The sequence below is a fragment of the Cheilinus undulatus genome, linkage group 14 (genome assembly GCF_018320785.1).
Source record: "Cheilinus undulatus linkage group 14, ASM1832078v1, whole genome shotgun sequence".
Taxonomy (NCBI): Eukaryota; Metazoa; Chordata; class Actinopteri; order Labriformes; family Labridae; genus Cheilinus; species Cheilinus undulatus.
In genome coordinates this window covers 4,846,298-4,863,811 of record NC_054878.1, presented here as the reverse complement: position 1 = coordinate 4,863,811, position 17,514 = coordinate 4,846,298, and the positions used below count along the sequence as shown (strand labels likewise).

The window sequence follows — 17,514 nt, the reverse complement described above, 5'->3', positions numbered from 1 at the left end:
ATTTTAACTGTGTTCAGTGAGTTTGATCTTAACTTTTAAAACATCTTTGATTAAGGCTGTCAGAGTTAAGCATCAGTCACGATTAACCCCTCATGCCCCAAGATATTTTTAACCTTTGTGTCTTGCCTGGACTTTGCATTTTTAAAAGCTTGTAAAACATCAACTCTGTGGTGCAAAGTCAGGCTCTAAACATCTTTTTGTTTTACAGACAACCTGGGCTTTAAGAATATATGTGCTGCAGTAATTTCACTCAGATTATAAGGACAGCTCAAGGTAAGCAAGACTTTCTTTGCAGAAACCCGTTCTCCCATCTCATGGAGACAAAAAAGGTACAATTCTGTGACCAAAAAATCTTCATAATTTTGACATATGTACGAAAAAAAAGTCTTTGCGTTTCTTTGTATTGGCTCTATTTGCTCCATACTACAAATCAGTTCCTGTCTGCAGTGGCGCAGCCTGCCATTAGTTGTCACAGCCTTACTCTTAGTACTTTCAAGCAATGTCCCTCCCTATTTGACTGATACTATGGTCCATTTACAAGATTTTATAGTTTTTTTCTCTTTAGTAATCTACAGTAGTAGTAGACTTATGAAGCAACAAGCCTTGGACTAAACCATCTTGTCTCTTAGAAACCTGTTATACTAATAATGTAGCCCAAAACTGATATAAAGGGATTTAAGATGTAAAAACATGAAAGGGAAAAGCAGAATATTTACTGCTGTCTGCTGTCAGCTGCAGGAATAAATGTGAGTCTAACATGTATGTGATGATGATGGAGCTTGAAGCTGGCATGTGAGCTGGTGTTGACTTCAGGAATGACTGATGGCATGTGAGAGCTGAGAGGAATGTAGTGAGCTCAGAGAAAGTCAGGACTGACAGTCAGCTAGGGCGCTCTTACCCCAGGATGTGTTCACAGATGAGCCTGCAATAGTCGCTGTGGGAGCTGGTGATGAGGAGGAGGACCTTCCCAGCGTTCTTCATGCTGCGCAGCCAGGCCTTTACAGAGTCGGAGCAGGGCTGCAGGTACCGACCCGGGTCCCTCTTCACACTGGGGAAGTACGTCCCTGCATCCTCTGTGCACACAGAGACACAAAGACTGCTGTTTATTGTCAGACCCTCATAAAAAAACAGAAATTTAAAAAATCCTGAGCCTTTTGGTCCAGACATCAAAGAACATGTGCTTTCTTTCTCTGATTAAAAATAACCACAAACAGATCGTCTGAAGGGTGAGCAAATGAAAGCTTTATTACATGAGCTGCTGAACAGACCCCTGAATTCATGGATTCCTGCAGGTAAAGAGGAGCTCAGGGTCATGTCCTCTGTCAATGGATCTTCCTCACTTTGAAGCCCCCCCAGCTGCATTCACTACATCCTGCTGCTCAGATCTCTAAATATGGCAGCCCTCTGATCTGTGTTATTCAATCCCAGTCCATGACTGAACACAACTCTTGGACTAATTCATCAAAGCTCATGAATATCAAAGTCATGAATTAAACATAGAGACACTCGGTGCTGATTGCTGCCTTATAACGGCACATCCATGGCTGAATACTAGGTCAGAAAATAGTCTGACAGGTGAGAGACAAAATCATATCTTGAGGACTTGTTATGACAGGGAAAAGACTGTTTGTAAAGTTTTTAAGTTGCATCATGTGCTGTGCAGTCACATTTAAATGTAATGCTCCAATGATGAGCTGGGAACTAAATCTGAGACATGTGCCGTCTCATAAAGGCAGAAAATGAGGCGACCTGGTCCTGGTATTTGTCCTGAGGCTGAAGGAGGAAGCAGATGAGTGAGAAGTGGAGCTGCTTTCCCAAAGAGAAGAAAAGACTGAGGAAAACATGGCAGGAAGAGGAAGAAGTGTATGTTTATGAGCTTAGCTGGTTAAAGAGGTAAATAGAGGGTTTGATTACAAGAGAATAAGCTGGAGTCTCAGCTCTTTCACATGCTTATGAGACTGATTCTACTAATAATGCTGATGAAGATGATATAGATCTTACACTTAACCTGCTATGCCAAATAGACTGCTTCACATTTGGCATGGGACACATTTCATGTCCACCTTGGCAACAGCCCATTGTCCGTATTTGGGATGGGCAGAACCTTTCAAAAATAGTCTGAGGCAGTGTTAATCAATCAAAGAGTCAAGTCGCTGGAAAAAGAAAAAAAAGAAAAAAAAATTGCAAGAGCCACAATTCAAACCCATGAGGAGTGAATTCAATTATGACCAATAATATATACACCCAATCAGATGCTTGTAACTCTTCAAACAGCGTTTTTTTTTTTCATTTAACAAAAAAAAAAAAAATCTGTTGATTTTATTCTGCTTATTTGTTGTAATACCAGCTAATCTATATGCAATAATAACCAGTTTGTTTAAAAACAGTTGAATCTGGTCATATTTTAAGATAAAGTAAGAAAATCATGAAATTCAGTGATAAGATACTTCAGATGGGTGAAAAAAAAAAAACATTAAAAATAAGTAAAAACAATGTATTTAATAATCAAATCTCATTACTGAAAACTAGTAGATAACTGACAACTTGACATACATCTTGAAGTGGGGGACTTTCTGCCATTTTTCTTTTCCTCTCAAGCTCAGTGAGGATGGATTGGGGCCAGTGGACATTTTCAGGTCTCTCCAGAGATGTGGAAAAGGGTTCAAGTCAGGGCTCTTAGGGTCATTGTCATGTTGGAAGGTGAACCTTCGGCCCAGTCTGAGGTCCTGACTCCTGGTTTTCATTAACGATATCCTCATACTTTGCTCCATTCAGCTTTTCCTCAACCCTGACCAGTCTCCCAGTCCCTGTTGCTGAAAAGCACCCCCACAGTGGCTGGTTTCCTCCAGACAGTATGTTTAGAATTGAGTCAAAACAGTTCAAACTTGGTTTCATCAGACCAGAGAATCTTAATTAATGCAGTCTGAAGGTCCAGATCTGTGGAGGGCTGCAGTGATGGTTGTCCTTCAGAAACTTTGTCCTATCTCCAAACAGGATCTCTGGAGCTCAGTCAGAGCTTCTTCCATTTCAGGAATATGGAGGCCCCCTGTGCTCTGCAGACAGTTCCTTTGACTTCATGGCTCGGTTTTTTGCCCTGATATGCGTTGCCAGCTGTGAGGCATTGTATGGAGAGATAGGTGCCTTCCTGATTCATGTCATGAAACTTGCATTTCCCATCATTTCATTCACTTTTACATTCTCTGCCTTAAATGCTGTTATTTATCAGCTGAACAAGCAAATCTACCAAAAATACAATATTCATATAAAGATAAAGAGACAGTGTCAATTTAAAAAAAATATCCAGACTTGTCTCAAGGTGCCAGATGAATTAAATTTCACTTGAAAGTAAAATAAGACTTTTTAAGACACTCCAAGTCCTAAATTTTCAAAAATAAAATGTAAGACTTAACAAGTATCTGCAGGAATGCTGATATAGAGACATTTGCATCAAAGAAACGATGCACTGATGAGCCTAATGCAACCCCTAAACGTTCAATTCATGCAAGAAAATGTGAGTATGACTCAGTGACTTGATGAGATCCATACTGCAGTCCTACAATGGCAGAGGGATAAGTTTGGAAATGCTGCCCTCATGTGAAGGAAATCAGGAAAAGCCTGAGTGAGGAAAAAGCTGTGATTAGTTAATCACATGGCAGTGGATCTTTTTGACCAGCAGATGGCAACAAACACAAACAAGGCAGAGCTCAGCCTCCAACCAGGAGCCCAAAATTCACACCTTTCAAAATGTCCCAGAGGTAAACATCTGACTGTGGTGTTTAACAGACTCTTCAGAAGTTTAAATTGTGCCCACAGACCATTACACCTCCAGTCAAACAGAAAAAGCAGGCCAGCACATCAAGGCCAGGACCCCAGTTTGTTGGGCTGCTCCTCCTCTGGGACCATGCAGTAAAGCGTCCGTCCTGCCTCATTACCCACAGTCAGGGAGGTCAGCTGAGAGAGCGCCCCGGCCAGCAAACTCCCATGTCGCACTTCTGTGTGTGAGAGGATAAACAACAACTGACCTCGCCACCACACTTTGTGTTACATTCGATCAAATCAATGCCATCTTATCCCACCAGGACCTGAGATTTACCACCCAGGAGGAGAGCGGAACAAGGTCAGGGAAAGGGTCGGCTCATTTTTTCAGTATAAAGGATATTTAGGTTAAGCTTTATGTTTTTAAAGTGCATTTGCTTGGTGAAGTCCCACTAGTATATCATATATCAGATACTTTAATGTTACAGGTAGGTATGATTAATGGAGACAGGTGGGGCAAATATTGATGATTCTTCGTTTGTGTGCAAACAAACCTCATGCCAGCCCTGCTTAAGTCTGATCCCTAGTTGGCCATCCCGGTCTAAAAGTCCGGATCTTTACTTGTTAAACTAATGAGCTCACAGGCACAACATGTTCCTTTGACCCACAGCAGGACAGCTGGCTCTGTTGGTGCTAGAGAGGGGGAAAAGGGAAGAATTTCTCAAGGATTTATGACCATCATGCCTTCGTCGATGAGACAGGTCCAGTGAGACAACACAGTGAGCCGCATTCTCCGAGTAAAAACTGGAGATCAGCGATCGACAATCTGGCCTTCCCTCCCTCCAGTACATATATAACCCAATAATAATCTGTTTATGTCATTAAAAAACATTTTTTAGACAGCATCAAAATAAAAGTCCTGGAATATTTGTTTTGTTGGTCTACACTAGAGGTCTGTAGAAAATGTTCAAAAAGAAAAAAGAAAAAAAAAAGTACTGATGCACATTTTATTAAGTATTTCGTGCTTTTTATTAGGCGTATAACCCCTTCAGGTATCAAAGTAACTAAAAACATTTCAGTCAGGAACAATCTCGCCATACATTCCTACCATTTTATTGCAAAAGAGATATTTACTTGATGGAGAAAACTATTTTCAAAGATGCTCCCTGGGTTAGTCAAGCAGCATGCTTTGACTTTACAGGGAGTGCATGGCTGCAAACTCCCCTATGAATAGACACATTCATCACAATGTGTACTGAATAGAGAAATTAGTTTCAAAGCAATAAATCCATAGTGGCATGAATCTGAATACGAGGGCGCAACAAGCTTTATGCTACAAAGGAGGAGGCTGGGGTGGAGGAGGTTAAGCTTTGCCTGCAGCAGCAGCATGATGCATTAGCATTAGTGCAAGCAGGGATTAGTGAGAAGTACGTCATACTTAAACATGCAGCTGTGTTGAGAGAAAGAGCTGTGATTGACCGTGGGAGCTGGGGGGTGAAAATTGGGATCAGCTGGCTGTCAGCTGATCACGGCTGGGTGTATGACTATTATGTCCTGTATGAACTAATGATGCAATTCGATTAAAGTGGTTTTGCCTTTACTTGCGTGCAATATTCTACTTTTCCCTGTAGGGGCGCACAATATAACCATCATGATATCCATATTGTTGTAAATTAGCTTAAATAGGAATTATTTTAATGAAGAGATATGAAAATTTCTGCTAACATTCACGGCCATCATCAGCTCAAAATATCGAAATAAGTTAATGGAGTTTTAGGCTGCACCAACAGACCTACGTCAGCTTAAGTCATTCTTTTTCATCCTCATTCCTCAAACATTTAAGTTTTTTGAATGCAAAGTATGTAAAATTCCAAATTCCCCCAAAAATAACACAATATGATGAGTAAAGACCAGTGCTGCCCAGCTCTACTATTTACTTCATCTTTCAAATTGAGGACTCAGAAAACAGCACCTCATCAGATTTATTTACTTTACAGAAAACCAAAACTTGGTTTCATTAATAAATTTACCCATACTGTGGGAGAAATGCAGTTAAAAAAAGCACTTCCTAATTCGCGCTGGAAGCTCCCTCAGGATGTGCATGCACTCTAGCGTCACTTCCTGCACACACACATATCCTGGGACTGCTTCAAGCGTTAACAAGGAAGTTCCTTTTTAACTGCATGTCTCTCTCAGTATGAGAAATGTATGAATGGAACAAAGTTTGGTTTTCTGTCTAGTAAATGCGCCTTATGAGCAGGGCTGAACAATTTGGGAAAATAATCTAATTGTGATTTTTTTCCAAACATTGCAATTTAATATGCAATATTTTTTTATTACCTCATCTGATGTATTTGTCAACAAACACTAACAATAAATAATTCTATATTATAACCAACACAATAAAAGGTGGATTAAAATGTCTGTGATTATTTTGACTCAGATTGCAAATTTGATATAAAATGTTGTATTAAAGGGAATGATCCTTTTAATAAATAATAATAAATAAATAAAACAAAATAAGGAAAGTAGGCTTTTGTATTCTATTTTGAACAATTTCACTTGAATGTTGATGTGTAGAGCATAACATCTGTGCTGCATAAACTTGTATTAAACTGGCATTTTAGCACACATCTCAGGTTTAAGAAATGTTTCACCTTCTGTGATCTGAAAATTGTAGCAGGCAATGTTGCGATTTAATCTACATTTCAAGCCCAGCCCTACTTATGCGGTGCTGTTTTAATGAACAGAGTCCTCAATTCAAAACAAGAAGTAGTATTGAGAAGAGACACTGAGCGGTGCTGGTCTCAACACCCTGGAAATGCCTACTGTGGGGTTTTCATGTTATAGAGGTGAGTTTGGGAGATTGAACTCACAATCTTTGGCCTAAGCCTCCATAAAAGACGTGCCCTGCTTCAAAAATACATAAAAATACAATAATAATATCACAAAAATGCAAAATAATAACACAAAAATTAATATTTTCTCTGTCATTGCAAATTTTAAGTAAATATCTGGCATACTATAAGACCTCGATTATAAATATACATATTACATAGAAATGTTTGATGTTTTCCAAAATCAACATAGATATGTCTGTGCAGAATTCTACACACTGTATTTTTAAGGACTAAAGTTTTACATCTTCACTGCACATCGGCATTGGCTGAAACAGTTGTTCCCAACCTTTTTCCTGTTAGCCCCTACTTGAGCCCCCCAGGACTGACCCAAAAGAAAACAGTGATACTTTGCGTCCAAAATTAACATAAATTTCATTTATTTTTTGGGCAAATCTAGACAAAGTATCCCCAAACACAAATTATTTTACCCAACAACCACCGTATGAATTATCTATAAGTGTCATACCATAAATTCTGTATAAAATTAAATTTTAACAACCTCAGGGCAGAAAGAGCCTCGCGTTCCCCCAGGTCCCTGGCGCCCTCTAAGGTTGTCCTGACCCCAGGTTGGGAACCAAGGAGCTAAAATATTTAATATTGGCATATCAGATATCCACAATGATCCAAAATGTGCATCCCTACTTTCCGCCATACAAACTGTTAGCTACTTCCAGTCGGCAGCAGGGTTGAATATTGTTAAGTTGTTTTGTAATAGAGATGTTAAGTATTTTTTTAATGATGATGGTACCTGGATCAAAACTTTTAAGAGAGAACACAAAAAATTAGATTTTAATTGGAACTTTTAAATGGAATAGTAACTTAGAATTTAAAACTGAACGTCTTAACTTTAAAATAAAAACAAAGATGTTTTAAAAAAATCACATAATAAAGAAAACCTGAAACCTGAAATTTAGTAGACTGAAACAAATATGTCATCACTCAGTCATATTTGTTTGAATAAAGCTTGAATCTCATTGGTTGAGGCTCATTTTTTAAATGTACGTTTAACTGGTGCAACAACTTATTCCTTAATTTCTACACAAAGATGAACAGAATTTAAAAACATCTATGTGATGTTGTTTTTCAGTCAAATTTCATCTAACGAGTTTGTTAACTGTTCTTATCGTTTTCTTTCACTCTGATTTAAGCCTTCGTTTCAAAAATGTCTGATTTAGGGGGGCGTTCAAGGAATACATGATCACTTCTCCTTCAACCCCCACGAAAAACAGAAAAACGGAGCAGGGCCAAGGAAAGGGAGGGAATTGGGATCAGCCTTAAACAGATGGAACCAAGTCTGACTTGTTATTAAGTCTCAGTTTGTTTGGTTTGGGTAGTTAATTCCCAGATGTTTGTTTAGTTTGACATCCCAAAGAAAACATTGTGTTATTACCGAGTTCAGGATGGCAGCACATTTAAGAGGTTGGCTCGGCAACTCTCCAGATTCAGTAAATGAGTATTCATCTGCATCTTTCCTTAATGTTGATTTGATGATAAATTGCATTTTTTACTAAAATAAGGTGAATTTAATCCAATCTAATCTGATACAACAGCAAAAATGTTGTCAACTCTGCTTTCTTCTGTTTGGCGTCAGATTGAGAGTAAAGAGAGTAAGGAGGCCGAGCTCTGCTGTGATTTATTTTGGGACAGATCAAACTGATCGATCTACGAGTCCCTCCGAGTCGAGCGTATTTAACTCTGTTCAGGTCACGGCTGCTGCCAAGTTTACTACAGCGGCTGTGTGTGCGGTGGAGTAAAACGTGCCTCTGCAGGCTCTGGCTGTGAATGTAGGACTGGAGTGCCCCGAGGGCCAGCAGGCTTGTGGCTGGGCACCGTGCCGTGCAGGCCGGGCCTGGACTGCTGGAGAGCTGCCCAGTGTCAGAGGGAGAACCGCGACCGGCAGCAGCTCGATGGCTCCCACACATCAAAGAGAGCTGACAGGATACACAAATCAACAGTTGCAGCGCAAATTAGAGCCGTGCACGGGAGCGTTTCACAAACAGACACACCAAAACGTGATGAGGGGACACAAAGGAGGGCCCTGCTTTTGATTTATGGGTCAGATGGTGGGTAGGGGAGATAGAGGTCAACAGAGCAGAAGTTAAAAGAATGATTTCTTTTTTTCATTCACTAAGTCAAAAATGTAAGTGTACAGCATGAAAATGATTAAAAAAATGAGACAAGAAAGTTATTTTTTATCATGGTTTTCAAGAAAAAAATAAACTAAATTGTCTAGAGAAAGGTACAATGCTGAAAAATGACCGTGAAATATTAAGAAAATTATTCATAATTAAAGTGGAAAAAATTAAGAAAGAAAACAACATGGCAAAGGAAAATGTAAAAGGTCCAGATAAAGGTTGAAATGACAAGAAAAAAGTCCAAATATTGATTCAGGAAACTGAATTGTTAAGGGAAAAATTGGAAATCCAAGTTAAAAGTCAAAATGTTGAGGTAAAACAGCCAAAATTTAAAAGTATTTCAAAACATTTGAATGCATAGAAATGAAGAATGAAAAAAAAGTCAAAATAATCAGACTACAGGTAAAAATGTCAACAAAAATGCAAATGCAAAAAAAAAAAAAAAAAAAAAATAGGTTGAAATGTCAAGAAAAAATATTAGAAAAAGGGTAAAAATTACGGGAAAATAATCTAAATATTGATTAATGAAATTTAAATGTTAAGGAAAAAAATATAAAGTTCAAAATCAAAATGTTGAAATAAAATAAAAATAAAATAAAAATGTTAAGAAGGTTGAAAGTGTTGAGAAAGAAAGTAGAAATGCCAAAAAAAAAGTGACAGAAAAAAAGTTTACAATATTGATGAGATCAAAATGACAAAAAAAGTCAACTATGAAAAACAAAAAGCAAAAAATGTTAACAAACCTCAAAAAAGGTCAAAATGTAAAAACTAAGCTAAAATTTTAGAGAAAAAAGTCAAATTGTTGAGGGGAAAAAAGTCCAAAATGTTGAAAAAAAATGCCAAAATGTCAAAAAAGTGACCCGTCAAGAAATGTGAATGAATTTAGAATTTTAAAAAGTACCGATGGTGCAAACCAGAAAATGTAATGTTGAGGAAAGAAAGCCAAAATTTCAAAATATAGAATTGAAATGTTTAAAAAAAATAGTTGAAAAGGAAAAAAAAAAAGTAAAGAAAAAATTAAAACTGTTCTTGACTTTTTTTGATCACGTTGACCTTTCTAGAAGTTCATAAAATTAAAAATAGTTTACTTTTTTGTCGCTAATATCCTTCCCTTCCCTCTCAGTGAGTGTCAAACTGTTTCTGTAAATCACAGAGAGGCTCACTACAGTGAAGCTATAATCACAACTGTTTTCTCTTAAAAAGGCATCTAGACACACACTGTTTCCAGCACCTGTAGGAACCACGTGGAAACACTGGATGGGCAATTTTGTCTGTGGACTTTCCATTTTTAGCAGGAAGACCACAAATTGCTGCATCATGTCCCTTAGTGTGGACACGTTTTTTTTACGCCTTTGGAGGAGGAGGATCATGAAATGACAACAAAAATGTAGGGCTGTCCAGAGAAGAATGCTGTCAGTGTATTTTATTCTTTTTTTTGTCAGTCGGACTACATGTGACTTTTTATTCTTTTTTCACCCCAAGTTCAGCTCCACACTCCTGAACTCCTGGAGCTGAGTCACGGACAGCCATGACCCTCCGTCTACCGTGCAAAAGACAGCTCAATACTGCGACAGACTGTGGATCCTTTGGGACTAGCTGAGGCTCCTATGTTAAAACTAGACATAAAGAAGGGAAACACTGTCTGCAGAAATGATTCATTAGAAGTCATCAGTCTACTTCGTTATTATCGCCATCGTATGCACATTTAACAGAGACAGGGTGGGCAACAGAGCAAAGCTGTGATGTCTCAAGCTAACTTGTTAAGTTTCTTATGCGTTCATTTAATATTTTCAGCAGATTTAAAATGTTTATGGTGACTGTTGTGATATGTGCCATCAAAGCCTCCACATATAGAGCATATAAAATTCACTTTGAACAAATTCATACAATTAATTCATAAAACCTTACCCAACTCTGATCAATTGTACTTTTTACTGACAACTCTACCCTCTACTTTAAAACCCAGATCGCAGGGAGAATCTTGAAATCAATGAATTGTTGCTTTACATCTTAAAATACAAAGTCAGATACAGGTAAGTAAAGTAAAGATGAATATTTTTTCCCTGTTAAGGCGTGATAAAAACTTTTTTTTCCAGGAAATGAATGCAGAAAAGAACATTTATAAATGTTGATATCGTCCAGCATGACACTCTGTTGATCTAACACAGGTTGTTCAGTTTTTGGTTGTGAACTGGGGCCAATCAAAGCTGACGTTGTGAGAGAGGCAGGGTCCAGACCAGTGGTTAGTCCATCACAAGGGTGACAGATACACATGAGGGTCACACACACAACTCCGGGCAATTTAGAGTCACCAACAAGCCCTTAGAGCAGGGGTGTCAAACTCAATCACAGCAGGGGCCGGATTCTGAACTTAGGTCAGACCTGAGTCGTACCTGGTTAACATCTACTCATAAACTGTCAACCTCATTTTAAACAGTAATGTATTATGTAAAAAATAAATAACTAAGCACTGATGATAGAAAGATTTTGAAATTAAAAAAAGTCTAAATGATAAGTTTGAGGCTCAAAATCTGTGATAAAAAGTCAAACCCATAAGATCTAAAGGTCAGAGCATGAAATTAAAAGTAAATAAATGTTTTTAAAAAGAAATTTAAAAAAGAAAGAAATTAAAAAGAAATTATATGAAATATAATTCAAAACCATGATTTTCATAAGTCCAAATATCATAAAGAATTCAAAACAATATGTTTAAACTTCAAATATGAGATTGAAAAAAGTCCAAATCATGAGTTTTCAATGCAAATATATGAGGTAAATTTAAAGATCATGAGTTTTCCAGGTTCAAATATGAGATAGAATTCAAAACAATGAGTTTTAAAGGTCAGATTATAAGATAAAACTGCAAATCATTTGTTTTAAAGGTCAAAATATGAGAAAAAATTCAAAATGTTAAGCTTTAAACTTCAAAATATGAGATAAAAAATCGAAATCATGAGTTTTTAAGGCAAACATGTGAGATAAAATTAAAGATCATGAGTTTTATAGGTTCAAATATGAGGTAAATTTCAAAATTAAAATTTAAAGATCAAATTAAAAGATAAACTGGGAAATCATTTGTTTTAAAGCTCAAAATATGAGAAAAAAATTGAAAATCATGGGTTTTAAAGGCAAATAAATGAGATACAATTCAAAATGTTAAGTTTTAAAATTCAAAATATGAGATAAAAAGTCTAAATCATGAGTTAGACTTAATATAATAATAATAAATAATTGAAAATCATGAGTTTTAAAGGCAAGTATATGAGAGAAAAATCTAAATGATACATTTAAAGGTCAAAATGTGACATACAATTGGAAAAAAATGAGTTTTAAAGGTCAAAATATGAAAATCAATTTAAAACTCTGCATTTAAAAGGGGAAAATATGACTTAGAACTTAAAATTGTGAATCTAAAAGGTCAAAATATTAGATAAAACATAATATTTATAGTATTATATATAGGCCTAATATATAGTAAATTTTTTTTTACTCTTTAATTGTTTTTACATTTTTATGACAAAAATATTTTAAATTATGGAAGTTAAGTTTACATTTTTATACTGGAGGAAATCCGCAGACCTCATACTGGCAGGCCAGTTATAATAAAAATATCAATGATCTAGCGGACTTGGTACAACTGTACCATGGGCCAATTTGGTCCCTAGGCATGAGTTTGACCCCCCTGCCTTAGAGAAAGGCCAGGGTGATCAGGATTTGAACCTGGAACCTTCTTGCTGTGAGGCCACCTCCAAGCCACCTTACAGCCCCGGCCACTCTTTGTCCATAGTTTGTTTATTCTCTGCACTGTCTGTGGCAAAAAACCTAAAATACCTAAAATAAAAAATATCCTAAAATATCTCGGTCGTGGTTCACTCTGTATTTGTCGACAATGTCAAAAAATTAAAAAAGAAAAATGTAATTCATGTAACAATTCTGCTGCTATGTGAAGTCAAACTGTCAAAGAATTGGTAGAAATATACAGGTTAATATATCATAAAGCTAAAAATTCAAACATCTAACAACTTTTGCCTCCACATCTGTAATCTGTTGCGTTTCGAAGATTATAATCGGTCTCAAAAATCAAAGATTGGTCATGCTGTAGGGATAAGTCACGGTTGGGACCTTGGTAAGGTCAAAATTGTCAAGTTTTACCTAAATCATTTCCAAAAATTTCCTCCCACATAAGACGCTACTGAAGTAAAGAAAAGACGACAGAAAGAACAATGGGACCGTGGTTTTTGGACACCGTGCTCAGATCACTGTGGGGGACAGTGACGCCAGTCGGGCAGTCGCTCTCTCCTCAGAGCAAACCTGAGGGACGCTGCAATCTGTCATTACACCCAACCAGATCTATATTTAGCCAGAGCTGTCTTAAGACAAACTGTGAGGATTCACACATCAAGGCTGGATCTCTGTAGGATCACATTAGAATCCATGAAGTCTCCTCTGCACCTCCAGCATCCAAAGTAAAATTGTCCCTTGGCTTAAATACATTTAAGTAAATCCGTCTCATCAGACTCTTGCTGACGCAGAAAAACAGTAAAGAAAACACTTAAAGAAAATGTGTAAAACTTCGAGCAAGTCCGGCCAGGTTTGTCTTAATCATAGGGGGTTTATGGCTTTTCAGAGATGATTGATCCTCCCATCTTAGGGTGCAATCTCCATAAACAATAGCTCACCAGGAGCATGCTGGGAGTCTTCTAACACACGACTCTTAGCAGACAATACATGTGGGAAGCAAAGACTTTTATTACTCTATTTCACAGCAGTTAAGTTTTAATGGGAGGTATTACATAACTCCATCTTCACTCTTATAACTAAACATAACAAATGTGAATCATTAATGACTCTTATTCTGATTTGTATCGCTTTTCTGGGTGCAGTAGATATACATCATACAAATGATGCCCCAAATAAAACCCCTGACAGACACATCCATGTCAAGTCCAGATATCTGGTTTTTAAGCCCTTTCATGGTCACAGTGACCACGTCTCTAGATCTGACATAGCAGATCTCTGCAGTCTGGGGTTACTGTCGGACACGTGATGAGGTGGAGAAAGTACTTTAACATGCTGCATGTGGTGCTACTTACTAAAACTTTAGACAGCTGTACTCACAAATATATACTTGTTTTAAGCAGTAGATTTTATTTGGTCTAACCAACACTGATCAGGATCTGAGGCCTTTAATTTTGAATATCTTTCAATGTTGATTCAGATTTAATTGAAGGAAACAGCTGCCCAGAGCAGACTGAAACAAATATTGCCAATGCAGTGCAGGTTTCTCAATGGTTTTCCATGTATTTATACATCACTTAAATTATATTCAATATCATCTCAAATCAACAGGCTGTTTTCATATTAAGCATGACTGTTTGAATCCTGAATAAGCACTAAATTGTGATATCTGCCTAAGTCTTCTCTCCTAACGCTCCTGGTTCATTGTGCCTTACTGCCTATACCAGGGGTGTCAAACTCAATCAAAGCAGGGGCCGGATTCTGAATTCAGGACTAACCTGAGGGCCTAACAGGGTCACCTTTTTAACCATAAACTGTCAACCTTGTTTCAATGGTAATAAAATATATTTAAAAAAAAAATTAATAAATTATTTTGACATTTAAAAAGTTAAAAACATAAGTTTAAAGGCTCACAATCCGAGAAAAGTAAATTTATCAGTTTAACAGGTCAAAACATGAAATTAAATTTTTTAATGGCAAATATATTAGAAAGAAGTCAAAATAATGGGGTCAAAAGGTCAAAATATGAAATAAAAAGTCAATTATGATTTTAAGAGTCAATTATGATTCAAAATTTAAACTGTGAGTCTACAAGGTCAAACTATGGGATTAAGAAGTCAAAGTTTTGAGTTGAAAATATGAGGTAAAATACAAAATTGGTTAAAAAGTTCAAATATCACTTAAAAATTGGAATTGTTAATCTTAAAGCTCCAAATATTATATGAGAAGTCAAAATTCTAAGTTGAAATGCTCAAAGTATGAAATAAAACATCTAAATCCTAAGTTTGAGTCCTAATTGTGAGATGCTAAATTGAAAATGTGAAATTAAAACACAACTTATTTATTTTTCCACATTCCTGACTTCTTATCTAAATATTTTTTCTCCTTACTTTTTTCAGATTTTGTGAGATCATCTTGCAGGCCGGATTTAACTGTTCCACGGGCCGGATTTGGCCCCCAGGCCTTAAGTTAGACACCTGTGGCCGATACCCTCAGCCAATCAGAGTGCTTGTTACAATCCATAATTGCTATATGTCTAAGTCATCTTCTGATTTTTATCTATTAAGTCACTTTTATTTGTTGTGGCTTTCCTTTTCAGGAAACTTGTTCATGCATCTGGTAGAACTCACTTTTACAGTATACATTGTGTTGGCCAATATATGTGTTTTTTTTTTGTTTTTTTTTAATGAAAACCTTAATATATGACTTAGGCAATTATGCTATGAGGCTAATGATATACTGATACTGTAGCGTACATAGGAAGAAAGAAGAAGAGACAACCATGGCAATCATTTTTGCAAACATTTGTTCGTGCTCCAGAATTTTGAGACGCCAAGTACCCTGTACTTGAGCATGGATGTGTTCACATCTCCCACAAACTGTGCTCAAGAACATAAGAATCAAACCCATGACCTCCTCTTCAAGTGGAGCCTGGGTCAAGTATACACAGACCTGTGCCTTGGTCTCAAATGTGGCACCAGCATACAGAGGGATAATGTATATTCTACCTGGCCATGCAACAGTGGACCAGAACCTTCATCATGCAAGCCTGCAGGGGGGCTGTGGTCCTGGTAACAGTCTTATTGCATACTGTGAAGATGTTTGGAAGAGTCACAGTCTAAGAAGGCCTGGGCTGCAGAGGTCAAGTGGTTGGTGATGTTGCCCCACAGCCAGAAGGTTCAAGGGTTTGAACCATCAATAAGTCCCCCCTAACCCTGACCCTCTCTATGTGGAGTTCCATGGCTTCCTGCCACAGTCCAAGGATGTGCTTGTTAATTTAACTGATACCTAGAATAGCATTTTTGGACATAATCTGTGGACAAACTCAGGTCAGCTCCCCAAGTTAGTGGAGCTTGTTTGCACTGGATTGAAAACTGTCAAGTGGAGCTTTAGAAACCATTTCAGTGGATGAGCACGTTGTGGATCAAGAGAATTAAAAAGCACTTTCTCTAGAGCTATTATAAGCGCAGTTGCTAACCACAGTAAATCAACATCTTTTTCAGGCCACAGCTGCACCACATTTTCAAACTAAATGGTTCTGGTCACTGGTTTTTATATTGTATAATTCACCAACAGTCAAAATAAACAACATAAAAACCAGTGACCAGAACCAACATCAACCTGAAATGAATCCCTGGGGCAGCAACAGCCAGACAGAAGTCAACTATTGCTATTTACCTCCGGCATTCTTCCTTCAAGAAATTCCAAGTTTTGGAGAGACTTTCACACATTTTGGCCTGCTGTCAATGGGTCGTTTCCCCTGAGTGGTCCAATTAGTTTGGTAAAGCATGGTGGGCATATCTGCATTATTAAAAGTAAGAAAGAAACCCAAATGACCATCCAGTACATCCCACTTTTTCAGTAGCCTTCTGTAGTGGTGACAAGCCTACGTATCAGTCCCAAAACTGTGATGGTGCACACACAACAGATACACTGTAGTTTGCTGAATAATTGAATGAATCACACTTCCAGTGTTCAAGTATTCCTTGGATTTGATTAAGTACTCTCAGGGGGCAAATGGACTTGATTGAGGTTCCTGAAGACTTTTCACTTCTCCCCCAAAAGCCCTCTACAGTTCTAAAGTAAATAAGGGCCAGAAATGTAGCTTTTCTTGACGAGTCATGTGCCAATGATCAGGGTGGTCACTAAAGAGTCATTGGTAGAGCCATTATCTGAGGGCATGTACTCCTGTGCCTTTTCAGTTTTACATACAATGTAGCCTCTGATTCTTTTCAACAGTAATCCCAACACTGTTACACTGGATCACATGACCCAACATCATGTGGCTTTGGTAAACCTGAAGAGGCCCAGGAGGATGCAGCCTCAGGTAAACTAGGTGAATGACTCTCTCAACTCTCAGGTGATCACCCAGATCATTACGATATAAATGAACAACAGAGGGTAGGGTTCTGGCTAAGGATGTCCCTATGCGTGTATTTCCCTATTCAGCTAAATGCTCATTTAAATTTCGTTTTGACCGATTAGTCTAAAGAGGAGAAAATCCTTAGAAAACAGTTCGTCAAAGTGTCATAGTTTCAGTGGGTGTGACGTTAGCCTGATACACCCTCTACAGCAAGGCTAACTTTACAAGCTAGCGCCGCCAGCCTTCGTTCCTCTTTGCAGATTAATATCATGCTTTGTGGCCTCTTTTTACTTCAGGTGTAAGTTATACGTGAGTTCAACCCTCAATAGCCTACATACCACTTTATTTCCATGTACTATTTTAAAAAACTGTCATATTGCACTGTTCCTACAACCTGCTAACTGTTAAGCCACCGCTGAGCTTCTCATGTTTACATCCCTGAAGTGACAGACAGGAAGGCAGTGGCCATTAACTGAAGCTACAGCGGCCTCTGGTGGCGGGAGGTTCCGTACAGTTTAAAAGAGCATTACACCGGGAACTCAAGTTACCTTGCAAAGCAGATGGACATGACCATACCGTGTTTCTCACTGGCGAATCCATCTTGCAGAGCTCCTGTCTGAAC

At 37.7% G+C, this 17,514-nt stretch overlaps 1 protein-coding gene across 1 annotated transcript in view; it reads right to left on the bottom strand.

Moving 5' to 3' along the window:
* nt5dc1 (5'-nucleotidase domain containing 1) overlaps positions 1-17,514 on the bottom strand; it is a 103,735-nt gene that overhangs the window by 39,669 nt on the left and 46,552 nt on the right. The window contains exon 7 of the mRNA XM_041805114.1: positions 899-1,073. Within this exon, the coding sequence (XP_041661048.1) occupies positions 899-1,073 (175 nt within the window). The remainder of the gene's footprint in view (positions 1-898; positions 1,074-17,514) is intronic.